The 20,988-nt window shown below is 43.6% G+C and overlaps 1 protein-coding gene across 1 annotated transcript in view; it reads right to left on the reverse strand.

The window, feature by feature from the left end:
- sppl3 (signal peptide peptidase 3) overlaps nt 1–16,056 on the reverse strand; it is a 107,120-nt gene extending 91,064 nt beyond the window's left edge. Inside the window, exon 1 of the mRNA XM_060908360.1 lies at nt 15,631–16,056. Within this exon, the coding sequence (XP_060764343.1) occupies nt 15,631–15,653 (23 nt within the window). The 5' untranslated portion in view covers nt 15,654–16,056. The remainder of the gene's footprint in view (nt 1–15,630) is intronic.
- Nucleotides 16,057–20,988: the final 4,932 nt, after the last annotated feature.

A 20,988-nucleotide genomic window follows, 5' to 3' on the forward strand; every position in this document is an offset into this window, starting at 1 on the left:
GGCAACTCATCTCATCTCATTATCTCTAGCCGCTTTATCCTGTTCTACAGGGTCGCAGGCAAGCTGGAGCCTATCCCAGCTGACTACGGGCGAAAGGCGGGGTACACCCTGGACAAGTCGCCAGGTCATCACAGGGCTGACACATAGACACAGACAACCATTCACACTCGCATTCACACCTACGCTCAATTTAGAGTCACCAGTTAACCTAACCTGCATGTCTTTGGACTGTGGGGGAAACCGGAGCACCCGGAGGAAACCCACGCGGACACGGGGAGAACATGCAAACTCCGCACAGAAAGGCCCTCGCCGGCCACGGGGCTCGAACCCGGACCTTCTTGCTGTGAGGCGACAGCGCTAACCACTACGCCACCGTGCCGTATTGGCAACTAATTGCAATTAAAATATTTTACTTATTGACCTATTTGGTTTTTAGCCATGTTGAATTTAGTTCGTTTGGTCCACTGCAGGCGTCGCTTATCCGCGCGATCTTCACGAGACTTCGAAATGTGAAGTGTCAGCGCTGCCATTTTAAAAACTGTTTTCCAAACGAAGTATTGCACAAAAATGAGTTTAAATGACGATGACTGCCTACTTTTTTCAAACTTTCCTGATTGGCTATCAAAACAAACAAAACTGCCAGCTTGATTACATCAGCATTCGAAAGAGGGCGCATGCATCTTTTGACAACGTTGGCAGATGTTGCCGTGTCCAAAATCGCTCCCTACTCACTATATAGTGTGGACGCCATTTTGTAGTGCTGTCTGAAACCTTAGTGAGGCTTATTTACATCCTATATAGTGCACTCAAAGTATCCCACAATGCATCATGAAAACTAGTGTACAATGATGGTCACTAACCAAAGCAATCTAGCCCATCGTGCATTGCAGTCACGCTGAAAGAAATCAAATTAAAAGTCACAAATGTGATTTAATAAAAGGCAGCGGCAAAGAAGAAAGCATTCAGCCTTGATTTAAAAGAACTGAAAGCTGCAGGTGCTGTGTATTGATTAATGTGGGAAATGCACTCAGTGTAATATGGATTTATCACAAGAGTGCATGCGTTTATTATTTTGAAAACCCACCAGCCGACTGATCCGGCACGTTTTAATTGTACGACAGCAATGACATAAATACCAGCGCGATGGATTAGTGTCCGAAAGGTTTTTTTTCATTTTACCACTGAGCTCACTGTATAGTCCTCTATATAGTAATTCCCTATGTAGGGAGTAGTGAACGAGTGAGCGATTTCAGACACAGGATTGGTCACTTTGATTTCCGCTGTACGTTTTACTTCCGTCCTACGATGTCTCGCACAGGTCTTAACGAATCTCGTTTATGGCCGTTGCTTTGACATATGGACTGATATGTTACAGAGCATATTTCAAACACTCATAACTTGCTATAGCAGCAACAAAATAGCTATCAAAAAAGCATTCCGATATAGCGCCCCCTCCCCAAATCTCCCCTTTTCCACACTCCAGCCCAGTCGGTGGCAGTAATGTACTTGGTTTGACAACCACCCCCACCCAAAAAAAAAAAATTTATATATATATATATATATATATTTTTTTTAAATAAAAGGGGGGCAAAAACGGCAGCGCGTGTTAAGCCAGTATCTCACTGGGCTGCGACAGCCTGCGACAAGTTGGAGACACAACAACTGCAATAAAACATGCGAATTCACAACAATTTTCACTTGGAATCACACAATTAATATTCGCATATATTTTACCGCAATTGTTGTATCTCCAACTAGTCGCAGGCTGTCGCAGCCCATTGAGATACTGGCTCACACTTCCTGTCTCAACTCGCACTTCCTGTCTCATGGAAACTGAACTGAGAAGGGTTCGTGACGGCTTTATGACACCAGCGACACATTTGCGGCTATTTTGAGAGAAAATGTCGCACGAGTTTTTTTGAACATGTTCAAAATTTCAGCAACGAAGGAGCGACACTTTTACCCCTTTTCCACCAAATCAGTTCCAGGGCTGGTTCGAGGCCAGTGCTGGTGCTGGTTCACAACTCGTTCAACTTGCGAGCCAGCTGAGAACCAGTTTGCTTTTCCATAGCTTGCGGTGCCACGTCATTACGTCGCTGTATACGTCATTACGTCACTGTATACGTCAGTTACGTCGCTACGTTTGCATAAACCTTGGCGCAAATATCGAAGCAAAAACAACACGGAAGCAGCAGCAACAATAATAAAAAATGACTTCGCGTTTGTACAGCTGCGGCTTCTCATCGCTTAAAAATAGCGATCTTTCGCGGTCTTGTTATTGTTGTTGGTCTTAACAACTACGCCCCCCCGCTGACGTAAGCGGTTCTTTCCTCTGGCCCAGCAGAGAGTTGGTGCTAGCCTGGAACGGGTTTTTCTGGCCTCAGAGCCAGTTCTTTGTCAGTGGAAACAGAAAACCCGGTTCCAAACTAAGCACTGGCCCCGAACCAGCCCTGGAACTGCTTTGGTGGAAAAGGGGCATATGCGACTCATGCGAGGAAATTGAGAATTCCTGCGAATGTTTCAAGACACTTTTGAGACTCTCTCACGAATGACGTTCGCAATTTGTCGCAAGCCGTCGCAGCCCAGTGAGATACTACCCTTACTGAACCAACCAAGGACGAAATAAAAACTCTACTCGAAACCCCCCCCCCCCCAAATAAATAAAATGTGCAACAAAATATGGAAAAGTATGATGGTAAGAACGTCTTTTTTTTTTTCAAAGAATAATTATTGCTGCATTTTTTCACAGACTGCTGTCATTTCGCCAGTTTGTTTACATTCTAAGCAGAAATTATTTTGTCGGATGTTTTGTATAAAAGTTTTTATTTAGGCAGCTGGGCCATAGAAGGTTCACGCTGCATGCGTGTAAAGAAAAGTGGACAAACGTAGCATGACTTGCTCTGGGCCATAGAACGGCGTTCACGTTGCACGCTGCACACTTCACGCGCGAAGCGAGAAATGAACATGCACACTTTTCTAGGCGTGAAGATGGAAATTCCAGTCAATGCATGCGGTCACTGCCGCGCCAGCCAATCAGAACGGGTCTAGGGAGATAACTCTATGCTTTCAGGGGAAAACTTCAGAAAAAATATAATTGAATGGTATAATTGAAAAATAGTTCTTCATCGGGATTGTCAAGCAGATTATAGAATGTTCGGTGAAATTCACCACGGGTTTCTCTCAGAAGGAAGTGTTCTCGGCTCCAAATTCTGTTCCTTTTTCTCTTCCTCTGTCGCAGTAAAAGCAGAATGAGGCAATCGTCATCATCCAAAGAGTCCATATTGTTGGTTACTCGGTCAAAGTAGAACAGACGCAACACGTGAACATCCAAGCATGAAGTTTAATGGCCCAGGGTCCGGCTCTTCACGTGAACGTGTAGCGTGCAGCATGCAGCGTGAACCTTCTATGGCCCAGCAGCCTTATCGAATTTGGAAAAAATAAAAATGCTCCGTTTCTCAAAATCCAGTCAATGTGGAGAGAATAAAACAGTTATTCCATTCAATCTTGTCGTACATGGCTTAGACAACTCTGTGCTACGCGCCTCGTCAGCTATCAGCTCACGTACGACTCGATTTCATGGAATAACTTAAAAACACCGTTTACGAACTGCTTTATGGATTATGCTCAGATTGTGCAACAACCCAGTTTCACATGCAACATTATTTCAGCCTGGATTTCTCCTGATTTACTCAACTTGGTGTAAAAATCCGACAAATCTCAAAAAACGATTGATGTAGTGTTCATAAACCGATCATACGAGGGCGTGCCAAAAAGTTCTAAGACAAATTGGAAAAAAAAAAAAAAAAACACTTTTATTTATGAGAAAAAAAAAGCTATTTCTCTACATATCCTCCATTTAAGTCTAAACACTTCTGCATGCGGCGTTTCCATCAGAGAATTCCTTCTTTGTAGAATTCTGGGAGCTCTCTTTCACACCTTTTGAAATTATAACATCGGTCATAGAACTTTTTGACTTACCCTCGTATACATGTTTTAAATTAAAAAAAAAGGACAAAACTGGTGCAAATTTAATCAGCTAGCAAGGCAATTCATCCGTAAAATAATCAGCATAACGTGGACATTAAGACGATCATTTTATAAAACCAAAAATTGTACCTTTATGCATTTGTTACTATTTAAAATGCACAAACGTGTACAAATCTACCTCGACGAGTTTTCTTGACTGCCACTGCCAACAAGCAGCTCCTGACTGCACATCTGAAGTCATTACATTCCTCTTAAAGGGCTGATGACACGAACATGACTCTATGCAATTTCTTAAATAAACTATACAACATGGCAAACATGTTAGATTTCTGTTATAATTACATGAAAAGAAGCTGTTGTTACGCGAATATCCAACTTTTAATTGCACAGAGCAAGAAAACTGGGTCCGTGGCTCGCGGCCATGTTGTGACGTCAGCGGGAGAACACGCTGCGGTTCACTGGCTGTTCTACTCAATGGAAATGGCGCATGAAAACGCCAGTGAACTCTCTAGTGCTAGCTCTTCCTCTTCTGGGAGTCTAGAATTGTGTTGATCTCTTCCAAATAGAATCTATGATAGCCTACCCTCTTTACCCTTTGCCTCTCGTTGCTAGGCGGCAGTTACATGAAAGCCGCAAGCTTTCACAAACAAATACATGACTGATATCACGCCGACTTTATGATTACATTTATGATCATCATGTAGAATCTATAGCTCTACGTACCTTTATCTTATGTCGTTTCACAACACATGTTCTGACAGGAGGACTGTCTTTGGATCCGGCATAGCTACTAGTAGACCCCCTCCGGAATACTGGCAGTGTTGCCAGATTGGGAGGAATCCCGCCCAGAATGGGCAGTTTCAAGTGCATTTTGGTGGGTTTTGAACATATTTTGGGCTGGAAAACTTCAGCAGTATCTTGCAACAGATACTGCTGACGTTTTCCAGCCCAAAATATGTTCAAAACCCACCAAAATGCACTTGAAACCACTCAACTGGGCGGGAAACCTCCCAATCTGGCAACACTGTGTAGGCACTGCTGATGGTAGTAACACACGTTTGTGCTGAACTGAACACCCAAGAGATTCTTTTAAGCTGGGAAGGGTGTCAAAACAATCCAAATCGAAGTGTTCAGAGCACAGGACAGATGTTGGTGAGGGCTCCCACTTGTTACGAGTGCGCCTGACTTGCTTCACCCACTTCGCATGCAGCTCGGGATCTCTGGGAAACTTGAATAAACTTACCCCATCCTTGTGGGTTTTGGAGCAAAAGCCGGCAACACAACGCGAAGGCATAATAACTAATAAATATATATATATATATATATATATATATATAAAATAATGTATAATAATAATAATAATAATAATGACAAACTGAACACCTGTCGCATCAACAACAAACTGGTAAGTTAGGAGGAAGGTTCTTTCGCTGATGTCATATAGCTCCTCCTCCTCTTTCGTCTCCTGGGTGCTGCAGCCCTGTCAAATTTGCCCAAATAGCCGCGTTTATCATAACTTGTAAAATAGGCGCCTTCGTGAATTAATATATGGAGCATTGGGAATTACTTTTTATGTTATAAAACATCGCCAAAGATGTCAAAAACGTGTCATCAGACCTTTAAAAACATTTCTTAAACAGGCAGTGTAAATAATTTGACATGCTGGGAAGGTGACTGTTCTCATAACGCTGATGCTTTTAAAATAGTCCTTCTCCACATCATCGGCGAGTTAACAGTAGACCTACCCCAGATTCTCAACAAAGTCAGTCACATTGATCATACAATATGATACGATACGATTTGGTAGCATACATCACTGTACAGCCACAGATTCCGTGATATCAAATATCGAATCGCTTCCTTATGAATCAAAATCATATCATGTGGAAGCCTCTGGTTTACATCCCTAAAGGTTCTGACCGCAAAATGTCCCATTTCTATTGCTGTTGGAATTTCGAGATGTTTCGCTGCTGCACACACACACTGTGTATCCGGTGTGTAAATGTTGTGCTGAAATAAAAAGCATCCCGCATCTTACAATTCCGGAGATCGCCGAAGCAAGCGAGCAACGATATCACGTGACCACCGTGGGGCGCGTTTGACCTACTTTTGACCAAAACAAGTCGGCGTGGGAAAACATGGCGGACTCGGCTCTCCCGCCGGCTAAAAAGAAAAGGAAAGCCTACCGAGTGAGTGTAACTGTACAACGGAGCAAGATTAGAGGACGTCATTTTTCTGGACAGATAATTATTCCAGCTAGCGCTGAGCTATCTCAGCCGCAGAATGCATGAACTCGATGCCGCAGTAGCGAGTATGGAGCTACAAACCTAATCAGGCTTACGTCTAAACCGGGGAACAGGAGCGCTGCGCCCTCTTACTCTCGGCGTGTGCCCTCTTACCGAAATGCCGACTGAACCCCAAGTCACACTCAGGCCATGCACTTGTATGCTACTGCACAACATGCAATCTCTCAAAACGATCGTTTCTCCGTGAAAACATCCCAGCAACACCACGTGACAATGTGTCTGATCATCAAATACGTTATAATTGCTCCAAAACTATTCCAATCATAGTAGATACACCGCCAGACGGTGCAAAAACAATCCGAATTGGCGTTTTCCAGACTGAGGCGCCAGGTTTGTTTACTTGTCGCGGCTGCTCTCGCGAGATTTGACATGGGTTACATACAAGGTCAGCTGACTTGTAGAGCGAGACTGAATGACCCTTCACCCACCGGCGCGGGAGCTTTTGACAGAAGTAGTTCGCGAGTTGTTTTTGATGACACTTGGGCATTTAAAGATGTCATCCCGCGGCACGAAGCGGAAGAAAGCCAAAGACGGTCCGGGGCAGAAGATGATTACTTCTTTCTTTTTCAACGTTGACAGACAATTTGTTACAATTTCCATCTCAGATAGCCTCAGAATGTCCCATTGTAGCCTCAATTTTTCAAAGGCTTTGCACGGCGGAGAGGGGGGGGACAACCGGCACCGCCGCCCCGCTTCGCTCCCTCGCCATGATGAGCGCCCTCATACGAAATTTTTCTAGAAAAAAACCCTGCTAATGTTTAGCTCTTACAGAGAAAAACAATAATGCAAACAATATCAGAGAAAAGATAGTCACCTTTTGTTTCACGGCTCTATTCACAAACGTCAACCACAAATTGCATTCCTACGACTCAAAACTCTCCGACATCGATGATGTTTTCTTCACGTTGCCATCTTGGTGTGACGCAGCTCCATAGTTACGCTAATTAGTTAAAGCTCCTTGCGTTCAAGTGTTTCCTGCTTCCATAGAGCCATACGGTTTACTTCGAGAGAGAGGAAAACAGTCCCAAAATGGAGAAAAGCAACCCTCAGGACATCAAAATGATCATGTCGTCCGCACGATATCGTTCTTGCGAGACATAGGAAAAAGCCATGCGCAATTAAAAAAATAAAAAATAAAATAAAATTGAGATGGACTTTGCAGTCAGCACCTTTAAGTGTGAGGTATTAGGGTGTAATAGGTTGGAGTTTTAAAGCGGAACTGAAGTCAGTTTTAAACTTGGTTTATTTCTTAATTAACGCGTTATTCAATTACGTTTTCGGTTTTATTAACCTTATATCGTGACTTATATTGGCATATTATATTACACTTATCGGCCTTTTCGGTTTTTAGCCATGTTGAATGTCGTTCGTTTGGTCCACGGCAGGCGTCGCTTATCCGCACGATCTTCACGAGACTTCAAACGTGAACGGTCAGCGCCACCATTTTGAAAACTGTTTACGCAATGGCCAGATCGCCATATCATTCCAATTTAGATTAATTTCGAGATCTGCCAGCTTCATGAGTGATGGCGATTATTCCATACGACTTCGAACCAACGTGGAGTAGAGAAGAGTTGGAAAGACGACAGGATAAGGACGAGTCCGTCGTGCTGGTATTTACATCATTACTGTCGCACGATTAAAACGTGCCAGATCAGTCGGTTGGTGGGTTTTCAAAATAATAAACATGCATGTGTTTTTGTGATAAATCCAAATTATACTGAGCGCATTTCCCACACAATCCTCACTGAGGTTTCGGACAGCATGACAAAATGGCGTCCCCACTAGTATATAGTGCCCTATATAGTGAGTAGGGAGCGATTTCGGACACAGGGAGAACTTCCGGCTTGATCAGATCAGCATTTGAAAGAGGGAGGGCGCGTGTGCCTTTTGACAACGTTGGCAGATGTCGGTCACTTTGATTTCCGCTGTACGTTTTACTTCCGTCCTACGATGTCTCGCACAGGTCTGAGAGAATCTCGTTTACGGCCACTGCTTTGACATATGGACTGATATATTACAGAGCAGATTTCAAACACTCATAACTTGCTATAGCAGCGACAAAATAGCGATCAAAAATGCATTCCGATATTTAATAAAATCAGAGAGAGAATTTTGATTAAAAAATTTTTGACTTTAGTTCTCCTTTAAGATTTATATTATTAACATTGATTAAAAAGACAATCACATCAGTATGTGCACCTTATTCTGAAAAGGTAGACTGTGTGTAGCGGAACAGGAAGCTGTTGATGCTTTAGTTACGGTATCGAGGTGCATCACTACTGTGAAGTGCATTACATTTTTAAAAAACGCACTAAGGCCATGCTTAAAAAAAATCCGTTTCCTGTCCACCAGGTGGGCAAAAAAAATTTCAGTCGGGAGGGAGGGATTTATTTTTTTATTATTATTATTTTTTAATTATATATGGATGGATAAGAATTCGCAATGCTGTGTTTGCTTTTTCTTTCAGTACATTTTTATTACAAAAGCAGACACATTTAATAAAATATGACGGTTAAATCAACTGAAACTTGTACAAAAACTAAGTTAGCATTTTAAATGCTGACTGCAACATTTGGAAAACTTTTACAAAAGGTACTTAAAATGTCCGACACGCGGACTTTTTGTAGTTCTAAATCGAGCGTTAGGCCGAGTTCGGATGAAATTACACTATTAAAATGATCACTGAATGATTTGTTTTTCTGAATCTTTACTATTTTGTTGTTTGCTAGAATACCATTTTGCGATTTCACACTTCAGCAAATGTTTGAAAACTCCGGATCTCCTTCCTTCATGGTGGCTGCCATTTTTTTGTGCCGCATGGCGCATGCGCAGAGCTGATTCGACAGGGCTTTCCACAAGCGCCGGCCACACAATTAAGTCCAGCCGGCTACTTTAATGACTATTTTTGTAGCCCACAGGCTCTAAATATTAATTTTCGATTTTAATAAAATTAAATGTTTATCTAACGGACTGACAATAATGTCAAACTGAACCGTTGATCAAGGGAGAGGAACTCATCCGCGCCCCGACATGCAGTGTGCGCGCGCACTCAGCTGCGTGAATGTGTCATGCACCGAAAATAAAAGATTTACAAGCCAGGAACGCCTCATGATGCAATACGCAAGAAAAGAAGGAAGATTTACTGCCATTTTACTTTGTATTTGAGTAAAGTGAATAAATAAATGGTCTGTGGAAAATGCATTTAATCCTGGGAACTGTGTGCACAGGAGTTTATTTTGTGTTTACCCCACCGGCTGGCTACTTATTTGTCATGGCTGGCTAGTATGAGCCTTAGTGGAAAGCCCTGGGAATGCGGAAATGTCAAGTTCGATTTTAGATTTACGAACCCGAAAAAAAATGTCGAAAAACCGGCGTTAAAAAAAAAAAAATTTCACCCGCACAAACGGCACTCACCCGGCCGGTGGACCGGAAACAGAACATTTTTTAATAATGGCCCAAGTAGGTAAAAAAAAAAAAAAAAGCTGTCAAGGAGGAGGAGTAAGGTTTTTTCCTCTCTTCCTGGCCATTAAACCGACTTGTCAATCTACAAATTTAAAAAACTTTTTTTTTTTTAAAATGATCTGTTCAGGTTATATCAGCTTGTCCCAGGTGCTTGGGCTGCTGATTTATCCATTGTACAACGTTTTGCTGTATCCAGGCCAGGACGGCTTGCCATCATTGACAGAACAATGAATTCCGAATTATCTCTGCGATCTCAAAGAAAACATCGGTACGTCTGTCCGTGAACTGAATCTCAACAGAAAGTGGGTCACGCAGCAAGACAACGACCCTAAACACACAAGTCGCTCTAACAAAGAACGGTTAAAGAAGAATAAAGTTAGTGTTTTGGACTGGCCAAGTCAAAGTCCTGACCTTAATCCAACAGAAACGTTGCGTGAGCAGTTTGTGAGGAAACGCACCAACAGCCCGGAGTTGAAGCTGCTCTTTTCAGAGGAACGGGATAACACTCCTCCAAGACGATGTTCAGGATCATCAGATCAACAGTCACCACAAACGTTTAGTTACAGAAATCGCTGTACAAAGAGGTCACATATTTTTGCCACTCACTGGATCATTTTCCTCAGTAAATGAATTACCAAGTAGAACATTTCTCTCGTTTAACCGGGTTCTCTTTATCTACTTTCAGGACTTGTGTGAAACTCAGAATCATGTTTTACGCCATTACACCAACACAGTAATTGGGATCCAAAGAATCTGACCATGTTCAGAGTTCTCCACGGGCGCTTTTAAAGTGGCGCACCGTCGCGTTATAATTCTGGCCCGCCACCCTTCCCGTGGCCAAAAAAAAAAAACCCCACACACAATTTCATCAGTATACACTAAAATCGTAAAGTATTCGCTTTATTATAATTTTGTAACTATTTAACACGCAGAAGACCATTAAATGAATGCATACGGGTCTATCCCTGCGTTACACTACATCGCACTACACTATACTGACACATAGTAACGCTGGAAGCTACAAGCTGTAGCTAGCCAGCAGCTAAATAAATTTGTGGGTGTTTGTAGCGTTATTGTGCAACGGTTACGCTCATCTATCGTCTTTTCTGACAATACACACTTACAGTAATCATAACAGCACACACACACTAGTTAAGTTCAGGTTTTTTATTTTACGCATTTGTGATTGTGTAGGCGAGAGCCGCATTTTCCCGTTGCTTCACTGTTTGTTTACTGCAGGACTTCCGGGGTCCTGGGTCAAAGGACTAGAACTACAGAGGCTAGGATGGCTTTGCATCCAAGATGCCAGTCTTGGGCACACGCACCAGCTCGTGCATGGATCGGAGTGGTTTCACCCAATTAACATTATGTGTATTGTAAAAAAAAAAAAAAAAAGTATGCATTTATTGTAATTAGGTATTTTGTTTATGCATGGAAGTTCATTTATTTTTCTCTCACACACACACAAAAAAAAATATATTCATTTAGGGATGCGCAACAGTCGCATCAGCCTCAACTGAAATGTCAAATGAGTCTCAGATTGACCATAAAGATGATATATACAGTAAGAATGTAGTAATTTTTGGTAAAATGATTTTAACAATGATTTAGCATTTCCTATCCATTTATTGGCCAGTTCCACCGTCAAAAAAAAAAAAGCCAAAAATAGGTCAGCTTCAGGGGGACTTTATCCCCCTGGCCTCCCCAGGGCGCTGGCCCCCACACTGGGGCTCCGCCCCCTCTTATTTTTGAAAAGTGGAGAACCCTGATGTTATAAACAGTATAGGAAATCTAGGATGGCTCGAGTAGAAAACATTCCATGAGCTTTATTTTTTAGACAAAATCAGTCTCCTGAAGATATCCGACGAAGAAATTGCAAGCGCTACGATTATCTTAACCATGCTGATAACTTTTTTTTTTTTTTTAAACTGCTGTCTACATAAATAATCTCATCTCATTATCTGTAGCCGCTTTATCCTGTTCTACAGGGTCGCAGGCAAGCTGGAGCCTATCCCAGCTGACTACGGGCGAAAGGCGGGGTACACCCTGGACAAGTCGCCAGGACATCACAGGGCTGACACATAGACACAGACAACCATTCACACTCACATTCACACCTACGCTCAATTTAGAGTCACCAGTTAACCTAACCTGCATGTCTTTGGACTGTGGGGGAAACCGGAGCACCCGGAGGAAACCCACACGGACACGGGGAGAACATGCAAACTCCACACAGAAAGGCCCTCGCCGGCCACGGGGATCGAACCCAGACCTTCTTGCTGTGAGGCGACAGCACTAACCACTACACCACCGTCCCACCTACATAAATAGTATGCAATAAAATCTGCATGTGCTCGCAACTCTTAAGGCCAATTTATGCTGACAACGCAGTCCTCGCAGATAGCGTCTGCGTAGCCCCCCCCCACCTTCGCAGACACTGCGCGTACCTCCCAAAAATTGTGACCACCGCAGAAGCCTCGCAGACGAGAGGGCTCCGATTGGTCCACTCTACAGCCGCTGTACACGCACTTCTGCTTCCCTACTTTCCCGGTTTGGTTTGTTTTCACGACCGCCATTTTTAAAAACACGAGCGAAGATGGAGCAGCACGAACAGCGGTTGATCGAGGAAGTACGTACATCTATACGACTCCAGTTCTAGTCATTATTGAGGTATTTCACCCACGTGACCAAGTCATGTGATGCAGCCATTTTGGACGGCACGCTTAAGTCCTTCAGTGCAAGGCAGTATGAGATGGTGGAGACCTTTGCACATTTTAACAAGAAAGTAAGCTGTGATTCGTGTTAAATTGGATCTGTCTTTTATCACAAACACTGTACCCAGCCTTGGTATGGAGCCAAGGTTGTCGACAGAAGTCAACAGTTTGATGAAGGATGACCCCAGCAGTTTGAAATGGTACAAGGTAGGCTATGTTCACAACACTGTCTTGTTACTCTGGGGATCCGAGATCCCCTGAAACAGACATGAGATCCTTTGAAAACATGATTTGGGAAATGTTGGGGGGGTCTCTAAAATATTGGCAAAATGATGTTTATTGACATAGCAATCGTGAGTAATGGGAAGCATTTGCATATCTGAAGTGTTGTGTTTACTTGACAACGACTGCTGCTGCCAGGTTGGTTGTTGAGTAGCCTGACTGTTTTTTTTTTTTTTTTTCTTGCGTGTGGTATCATTGTTGACGCGAGGTTGTTTTTTGAACATGCCAATGCGGACACGATTTCCCCTGATGAGTTATGACTTCAGACGCGATGCGTGTGTGGAGGTGTGGAGTCCGCGTGATGTGCGCAAGATAGGCTTCTCGTGTTTGGAGAGCCGCGCTTTTTTTTTTTCCTCTTTTTCTTTTTACTTAATTTCCCTGTTTATTTCTGTGTCCCGTTTCTTTCTAGCTTCTGTTATTGCGTTTTATGTCTGATGTCTGCTACATGCAACCCTAGACAAATTAACACTGCCTTGTTTCACTGCTCAGATGGGTTAACAAACACTGACCCATTTACTTTTTGCTATATATTTTATCAAAATTGCGCGAACTGATAAACTAACCTGAAATGAAATGATCACTGCAAAGTCTGGAGTACTCTGCTGGCTCCCAATCCTGTCTTTTCACAGCTGTAATCCCTCGTCTGGGTCAGTAGTAAACCGGTAGTGATGTGTCGGTCGCGAACGATCCGGTTCAAAGAGCCGGCTCTTTGAAGTGAACGACGGGAGCCGGCTCTTCGGTGGGAGCCGAGTTTGGGAGCCGAAAGAGCCGGCTCCTTATAGTAAGAAGAGCCAAAAGAGCCGAAATTCCCATCACTAGAAAAAGGTAAAAGGAGCGTCCTGCACGCTGTCCCTGTCTGTTGTGGCAGCCCACAGCACAACAAGCAAACACCATGGTTATTTATAGAGTGCTTACTGACAAATTAATCTATTCTAGGTGTCTGTAACACTTTTTTTTCAAGCCGGTTCTCCCTCTCTGTCTGCAGCGTTAGTATGTAGCTTGACGTTCAAAATGGCGGACACCGGGGCGTCACGTGACCCTGTGACGTCAGGTGAAATACCTCAATAAGTAACCGGAGGATAAACACTCCACTAACCACACCCACCAACTACTCCTAGCGACTTCGCGCCCCCTTGCGTTGTGGCGGTGAATAACATCGCGCACGCCTATTACTCCCCGCTCAACGATAAATTACAACTGTCTGCGAAAAGCTATCTGCGAAAGCCTTGTCGCAAGAACATGCAGAGGCCTTTACTCGCATGCTTCCGTGCTCTGAGCAGCACAATCTTGTGCCTGTAATCCTGCATGACGTTCGCCGCATTCAAACCACCTTAACGCATTTTCAAGTAACTCATCTTCTGCGTTTCACGCTGTTAAGTTCTCAAATGCAGCTGCATCAAGTTAAATTTTAGGAGCCATGAGCGGACCGTGTTACAGCGATCCGTATTATAACGACGCTCTACGGTTTAGAAAACAGAAACGGTTCATAAATGCTCAAGTCCTACTCAAGAAATCATAAACCAATTTATATAAAAGTACTGCTTTAAAAATAAATAAATAAATAAATAAATAAGGCGCTGAAGACACACGTATCATATTATTGAATCCGGATCACTTTTGAATCCAGTGTGAACTGTTAAAGTGAAGCGAATTGAAATCCCAGACAAAAACACTGAAGTAAAATTATCACACGAACAAAGTGCGACCCAAAAGGCCTCGGAAATCACTCTAAAAAAACACGATGACACGTCTTTTGTTCGTAATTTACACAGAAAACACACTTTTAAAGGAATTTTGTGACAGAAATCGCATTAGCCTGCATTAATGAGGCTCAACCTGCAATTACTGCACTGCTAATGTAGCAGGCTAAGCTAAACACAACAAATCATTCATACATAAATATAGGAGAGATATACATTTTTTTTAAAAAAGTGCATCTTAAACCATATACTACATGTGTAAAACATACAGAACACCATGTTCATTGTGAATACAGCTCATAAAAGCGTAAAATAAAACCGAAAAGGTGTAACTAGCTATACTGTTTTGGCTAGGCGAGCTAGCATTGCGTTATGGCTATGGCTATCAGAATTAGCACGAACTAGCATCGTCTGAACTAGCATCTGCTTCGGTTCTTCCTTCATTTGTATTATTACTATTATTATTATAAAAGTCAGACGTCGGGAAAAAAAAATGTTAGAATAATGTTTTACACATGTTGATGTATTGATAAATGTTATCGGACTAAAAAAAATATAAAAAAAATTGCACCGTAATTACAAAGGAGAAACGTTTGCTAGTTTTGGATGATATATATAAATAAGACACAGGATTGCCATTTAATTTAACACCAAGACAGTGGATATAGATGGATTACGATTATACATCTATTAATATATGTGTGTTAAAAACTTATGACGGTGTAAAAACAGGTGGCTAATGAGCAAACGTTTTCCCCCTTTGTTAGTGGTTAGCATACCGGCTAAAGCTACAGCTTGTTTAGTGCGGATGCAAACAGTGCGAGCTCACTCACTCACTAACATTTCGTTTGATTTCATTTCATTCCATTCCATTTTTAATCCGATTGCAATTAGAAATACCGTATTGACAACCCGTTGAGACATGCAGTGAAGCTGAATGCGTCTGAGGTGCAATATGATCACATGCATTTATGGTAGAAATCATAATAATGCATAGAAGAGAAGAGATGATGTCTTCGGGCTCATGACAACACTCAGGTGTGTTCGGGGAGAATAAAATCAGGACACCATGCACATGCAAATGAGTGTGGATGGAGATCATGACGACTGGGATATATATTTTTTAAATGGTTGCATGCCCCATTAGGGCGAATGCGCACTCACTCACTCACTCACCAGGAGTAGCTTTGCTCCGCCATGTCGCCGAGGACAAACAGCAAAACGGCGAGACCACGATGGAGAAAGAAGGAGAGGGAAAATAAAAGGATATTACTCCCTCTACACTTTCAATGTCCACCTTCTTCACTGAAGCCCTTTTGGTAACAACATGGCGACCTCTTATTTCCCCCCCAGACGCTTCTTCAAACAGTAAATAGACAAAGCAGGATCCGACCACAAACAACGACCTCCTGACGGGTTATCGTTGCTATTTTTTGAGCTATGAGAGGTTTATTCGACTCGCTGTAAATCCATTTTCCTCCCCCCGGAGGATTTTCTTCTCAGTCGACATGCAGATGCAGCCTGTGGTCTGTAAAAAGCCCGAATGAAAGCGGCGCAGAGCTTTGTTTTGTATGGCGAGATCATTGAGAACGCGCACGCGCGCTGCCTGCCTGCCTCGGGGACGCGCCTTGCGTGCCCGAGCAACGAGAACGCGCGCTGTGCAATGATGGTTAATTCAAAATACATTCATCTTATCTCATCTCATTATCTGTAGCCGCTTTATCCTTCTACAGGGTCGCAGGCAAGCTGGAGCCTATCCCAGCTGACTACGGGCGAAAGGCGGGGTACACCCTGGACAAGTCGCCAGGTCATCACAGGGCTGACACATAGACACAGACAACCATTCACACTCACATTCACACCTACGCTCAATTTAGAGTCACCAGTTAACCTAACCTGCATGTCTTTGGACTGTGGGGGAAACCGGAGCACCCAGAGGAAACCCACGCAGACACGGGGAGAACATGCAAACTCCGCACAGAAAGGCCCTCACTGGCCACGGGGCTCGAACCCAGACCTTCTTGCTCTGAGGCGACAGCGCTAACCACTACACCACCATATATACAATGACTGTAAGATATATATATATCTCATCTCATTATCTGTAGCCGCTTTATCCTGTTCTACAGGGTCGCAGGCAAGCTGGAGCCTATCCCAGCTGACTACGGGTGAAAGGCGGGGTACACCCTGGACAAGTCGCCAGGTCATCACAGGGCTGACATATAGACACAGACAACCATTCACACTCACATTCACACCTACGGTCAATTTAGAGTCACCAGTTAACCTAACCTGCATGTCTTTGGACTGTGGGGGAAACCGGAGCACCCGGAGGAAACCCACGCGGACACGGGGAGAACATGCAAACTCCGCACAGAAAGGCCCTCACCGGCCACGGGGCTCAAACCCAGACCTTCTTGCTGTGAGGCAACAGCGCTAACCACTATACCACCGTGCTGCCCATATATATATATATATATATATATATATATATATATATATATATATATATATTACAGTCATTGTGTGTATATATATATATATATATATATATATATATATATATGGTGCCTCACAGCAAGAAAGTTCTGGGTTCGAGCCCCGTGGCCGGCGAGGGCCTTTCTGTGTAGACTTTGCATGTTCCATTCACACCTATGGTCAATTTAGAGCCACCAGTTAGCCTAACCTGCATGTCCTGGGTTCGCAGCCAGCAAGGGCCTTTCTGTGCAGAGTTTGCATGTTCTCCCCGTGTCCGCGTGGGTTTCCTCTGGGTGCTCCGGTTTCCCCCACAGTCCAAAGACATGCAGGTTAGGTTAACTGGTGACTCTAAATTGACCGTAGGTGTGAATGTGAGTGTGAATGGTTGTCTGTGTCTATGTGTCAGCCCTGTGATGACCTGGCGACTTGTCCAGGGTGTACCCCGCCTCTCGGCTGTAGTCAGCTGGGATAGGCTCCAGCTTGCCTGCGACCCTGTAGGACAGGATAAGCAGCTACAGATAATGGGTGGGTGGTGTAGTGGTTAGTTCTGTCGCCTCACAGCAAGAAGGTTTTGGATTTGAGCCCCGTGGCCGGCGAGGGCCTTTCTGTGTGGAGTTTGCATGTTCTCCCTGTGTCTGCGTGGGTTTGCTCCGGTTTCTCCCACAGTCCAAAGACATGCAGGTTAGGTTAACTGGTGACTCTAAATTGAGCGTAGGTGTGAATGTGAGTGTGAATGGTTGTCTGTGTCTATGTGTCAGCCCTGTGATGACCTGGCGACTTGTCCAGGGTGTACCCCGCCTCTCGCCCGTAGTCAGCTGGGATAGGCTCCAGCTTGCCTGCGACCCTGTAGAACAGGATAAGCGGCTACAGATAATGGATGGATATATATATATATATATATATATATATATATATATATATATATATATATATATATATATATATATATATATATATATATATATATATGGTGGTGTAGTGGTTAGCACTGTTGCCTCACAGCAAGAAGTTTCTGGGTTTGAACCTCATGGCCAATGGGGGCCTTTCTGTGTGGAGTTTGTATGTTCCATTCACACCTACACACATTCTCAGAGGTGGACAAAATACCCAACTTCATTACTTAAGTCAAAGTACAGATCCCACTGGTCAAATGTTACTCCGATACAAGTGAAAGTTGTCCAGTCAAATTTTTACTTAAGTTAAAGCACTGAAGTACTTGCTTTTCAAAATACTTAAGTATTAAAAGTACATTTTCTGTCAACGCATCGTTGTATTATTGCCACAACACTTACAAAACCTCATGCCGTTACCAAAGACAGAAATGTGAATTCACAAAATGAACGCATGCTGTGCCATCATGGTGGTTTAACGTTAAGTTAGCTAGTCAGTGAAACTCCACCTGACATGCTAGCAAATGCTTTTCAAACTCGAGATCATATTAGGTAGCTAACATTACTAGAAAAGAAAGATTTCAACATTCTGTTTATTTGGCAAGATTATGCTAAAACGTATTTCTGAAAGGACTTCAGATAAGTTAACGTTATTCATGTTAGCATAACTCCATTTTTACATGCTAACTAACAGTGTCCAAGATAACTAGCTATGTGTTAGCGTTAGCCGTGGACAAGGCTACGGCAACTTGGCGGGCAAATCTATAGAAAGTCATTTGACTAACCAGACTGCATAGCTACTGCAACATTATCGCTAGCTCTAAAAGCACAGACAACTTCGTTGCAAGCTTTCTCTTGGAATAAAATGTTTATATACCTCAATATGCTTCCACAAGTTAGAAGGCGAGTTTTTGTAGGCCGTGCTGTGGTTCATTTTCGGCAAACATTTAAAATGAGACGAATCTTTATTCCTTTCAGAAAACTGAAACATGAGTTCTAGCTATAGAACCATGGGTGCGTGCATTCCCCAAAAGAACCGCCTCCTTCCATTCTGCCATCAACTGATCGTGTTCAAATAACGCTGCTGAGAAATCATTGAACTTGATTGTATAGTCTATGGACGTGATGTGACCCTAGTGATTACTGATCGGCTGTCTCAGTGTCACCTGCGAAAAAAACAATCACGTTTTAGAAAAAAAAAGAAAAAACATCCACTTTCAAAGCTGCTTCATAGTAACGAGTAACGAGGAGCTTGATAGAAATGTCGTGGAGTAAAAAGTACGATATTTGTCTTTCAAATGTAGTGAAGTTCAAGTCATAAGTTTCGAAAAATACTCAAGTAAAGTACAGATACTCAAAAAGTGTACTCAAGTACAGAACTCAAGTAAATGTACTTCGTTACTGTCCACCTCTGAACATTCTACAGAAGCACCACAAATACCCCTTTTCCACCAAATCAGTTCCAGGGCTGGTTCGGGGCCAGTGCTGGTGCTGGTTCACAACTCGTTCAACTTGGGAGCCAGCTGAGAACCAGTTTGCTTTTCCATAGCTCGCGGTGCTAAGGGAAGCCACGTCATTACGTCGCTGTATACGTCAGTTACGTCGCTACGTTTGCATAAACCTTGGCGTGAATATCGAAGCAAAAACACGGAAGAAGCAGCAACAACAACAACAATAATAATAATAATAATGGATGACTTCGCGTTTGTACAGCTGCTGCTTCTCGTCGCTTAAAAATGGCGATCTTTCGCGGTCTTGTTATTGTTGTTGGTCTTAACAACTCCGCCCCCCCGCTGACGTAAGCGGTTCTTTCCTCTAGCCCAGCAGAGAGTTGGTGCTAGCCTGGAACCGGTTTTTCTGTCCCCAGAGCCAGTTCTTTGTCAGTGGAAACAGAAAACCCGGTTCCAAACTAAGCACTGGCCCCGAACCAGCCCTGGAACTGCTTTGGTGGAAAAGGGGCAAGAGAGCGTTCTAACCAGCCGCATCTCTGTGCGGTGTGGAGGCTGCAGTGCCTCTGACTGGAAGACTGTGAGGAGAGAGGCGAGGACAGCAGAGAAAATCATTGGGACTTCTCTTCCCTCCCTTCAGGACATTGCACCAAGGCGCTGCATGTCTCGAGCCAGAAACAACATCAGTGACCCCTCACACCTTCATTATGGACTGTTCTCACCTCTGACCTTTGGAAAGAGGTTCCACAGCATTAGGTGCAGGACCACCAGGTTCTGTAACAGCTTTTCCCCAGGTCACCAGACTGCTGAACTCCAAACCCAAACTCTAAACTTCTATTTATAACTTGTACATTCCTAATTCGGGTGGCATGGTGGTGTAGTGGTTAGTGCTGTCGCCTCACAGCAAGAAGGTCCGGGTTCGAGCCCCGTGGCCGGCGAGGGCCTTTCTGTGCGGAGTTTGCATGTTCTCCCCGTGTCCGCGTGGGTTTCCTCCGGGTGCTCCGGTTTCCCCCACAGTCCAAAGACATGCAGGTTAGGTTAACTGGTGACTCTAAATTGAGCGTAGGTGTGAATGTGAGTGTGAATGGTTGTCTGTGTCTATGTGTCAGCCCTGTGATGACCTGGCGACTTGTCCAGGGTGTACCCCGCCTTTCGCCCGTAGTCAGCTGGGATAGGCTCCAGCTTGCCTGCGACCCTGTAGAACAGGATAAAGCGGCTAGAGATGATGAGATGAGATGAGACATTCCTAATTCCACAGGTCACTTCATACGATTGCACTTTATAATATTTTTGCTGCTGCATAATTTAATTTAATACACTTCATATTCAATTCTGTGCTGAGCCAAATTGCAACGAAATTTCGTTCGGTGTGCACTTGTTGCATATTGAATGACAATAAAAGTTGTCTAAGTCTGTCTAAGGCCATGTACACACGTAGCCGGGTATTTTTAAAACCGAACATCCCCCCCCCCCCCCCCCCCCCCCCCCCCCCCCCCCCCCCCCCCCCCCCCCCCCCCCCCGTTTATAAAAATGTTTTATCCACACCACCTCGTCTTCGAAAAAAATCCCTTCCACACATAACCGAACATCTGCATTTTCAATCACATTCATAAGCATTCCAAACCTGTAGATGGCATTATTTCCCCAAATCCTACCCCCTAATCACATTGCCTGTGCTCTTGGAGCAGTAGTTGGGCTTCTAAAATTAAACATGTAAA

The sequence above is a fragment of the Neoarius graeffei genome, chromosome 25 (genome assembly GCF_027579695.1).
Source record: "Neoarius graeffei isolate fNeoGra1 chromosome 25, fNeoGra1.pri, whole genome shotgun sequence".
NCBI lineage: Eukaryota > Metazoa > Chordata > Actinopteri > Siluriformes > Ariidae > Neoarius > Neoarius graeffei.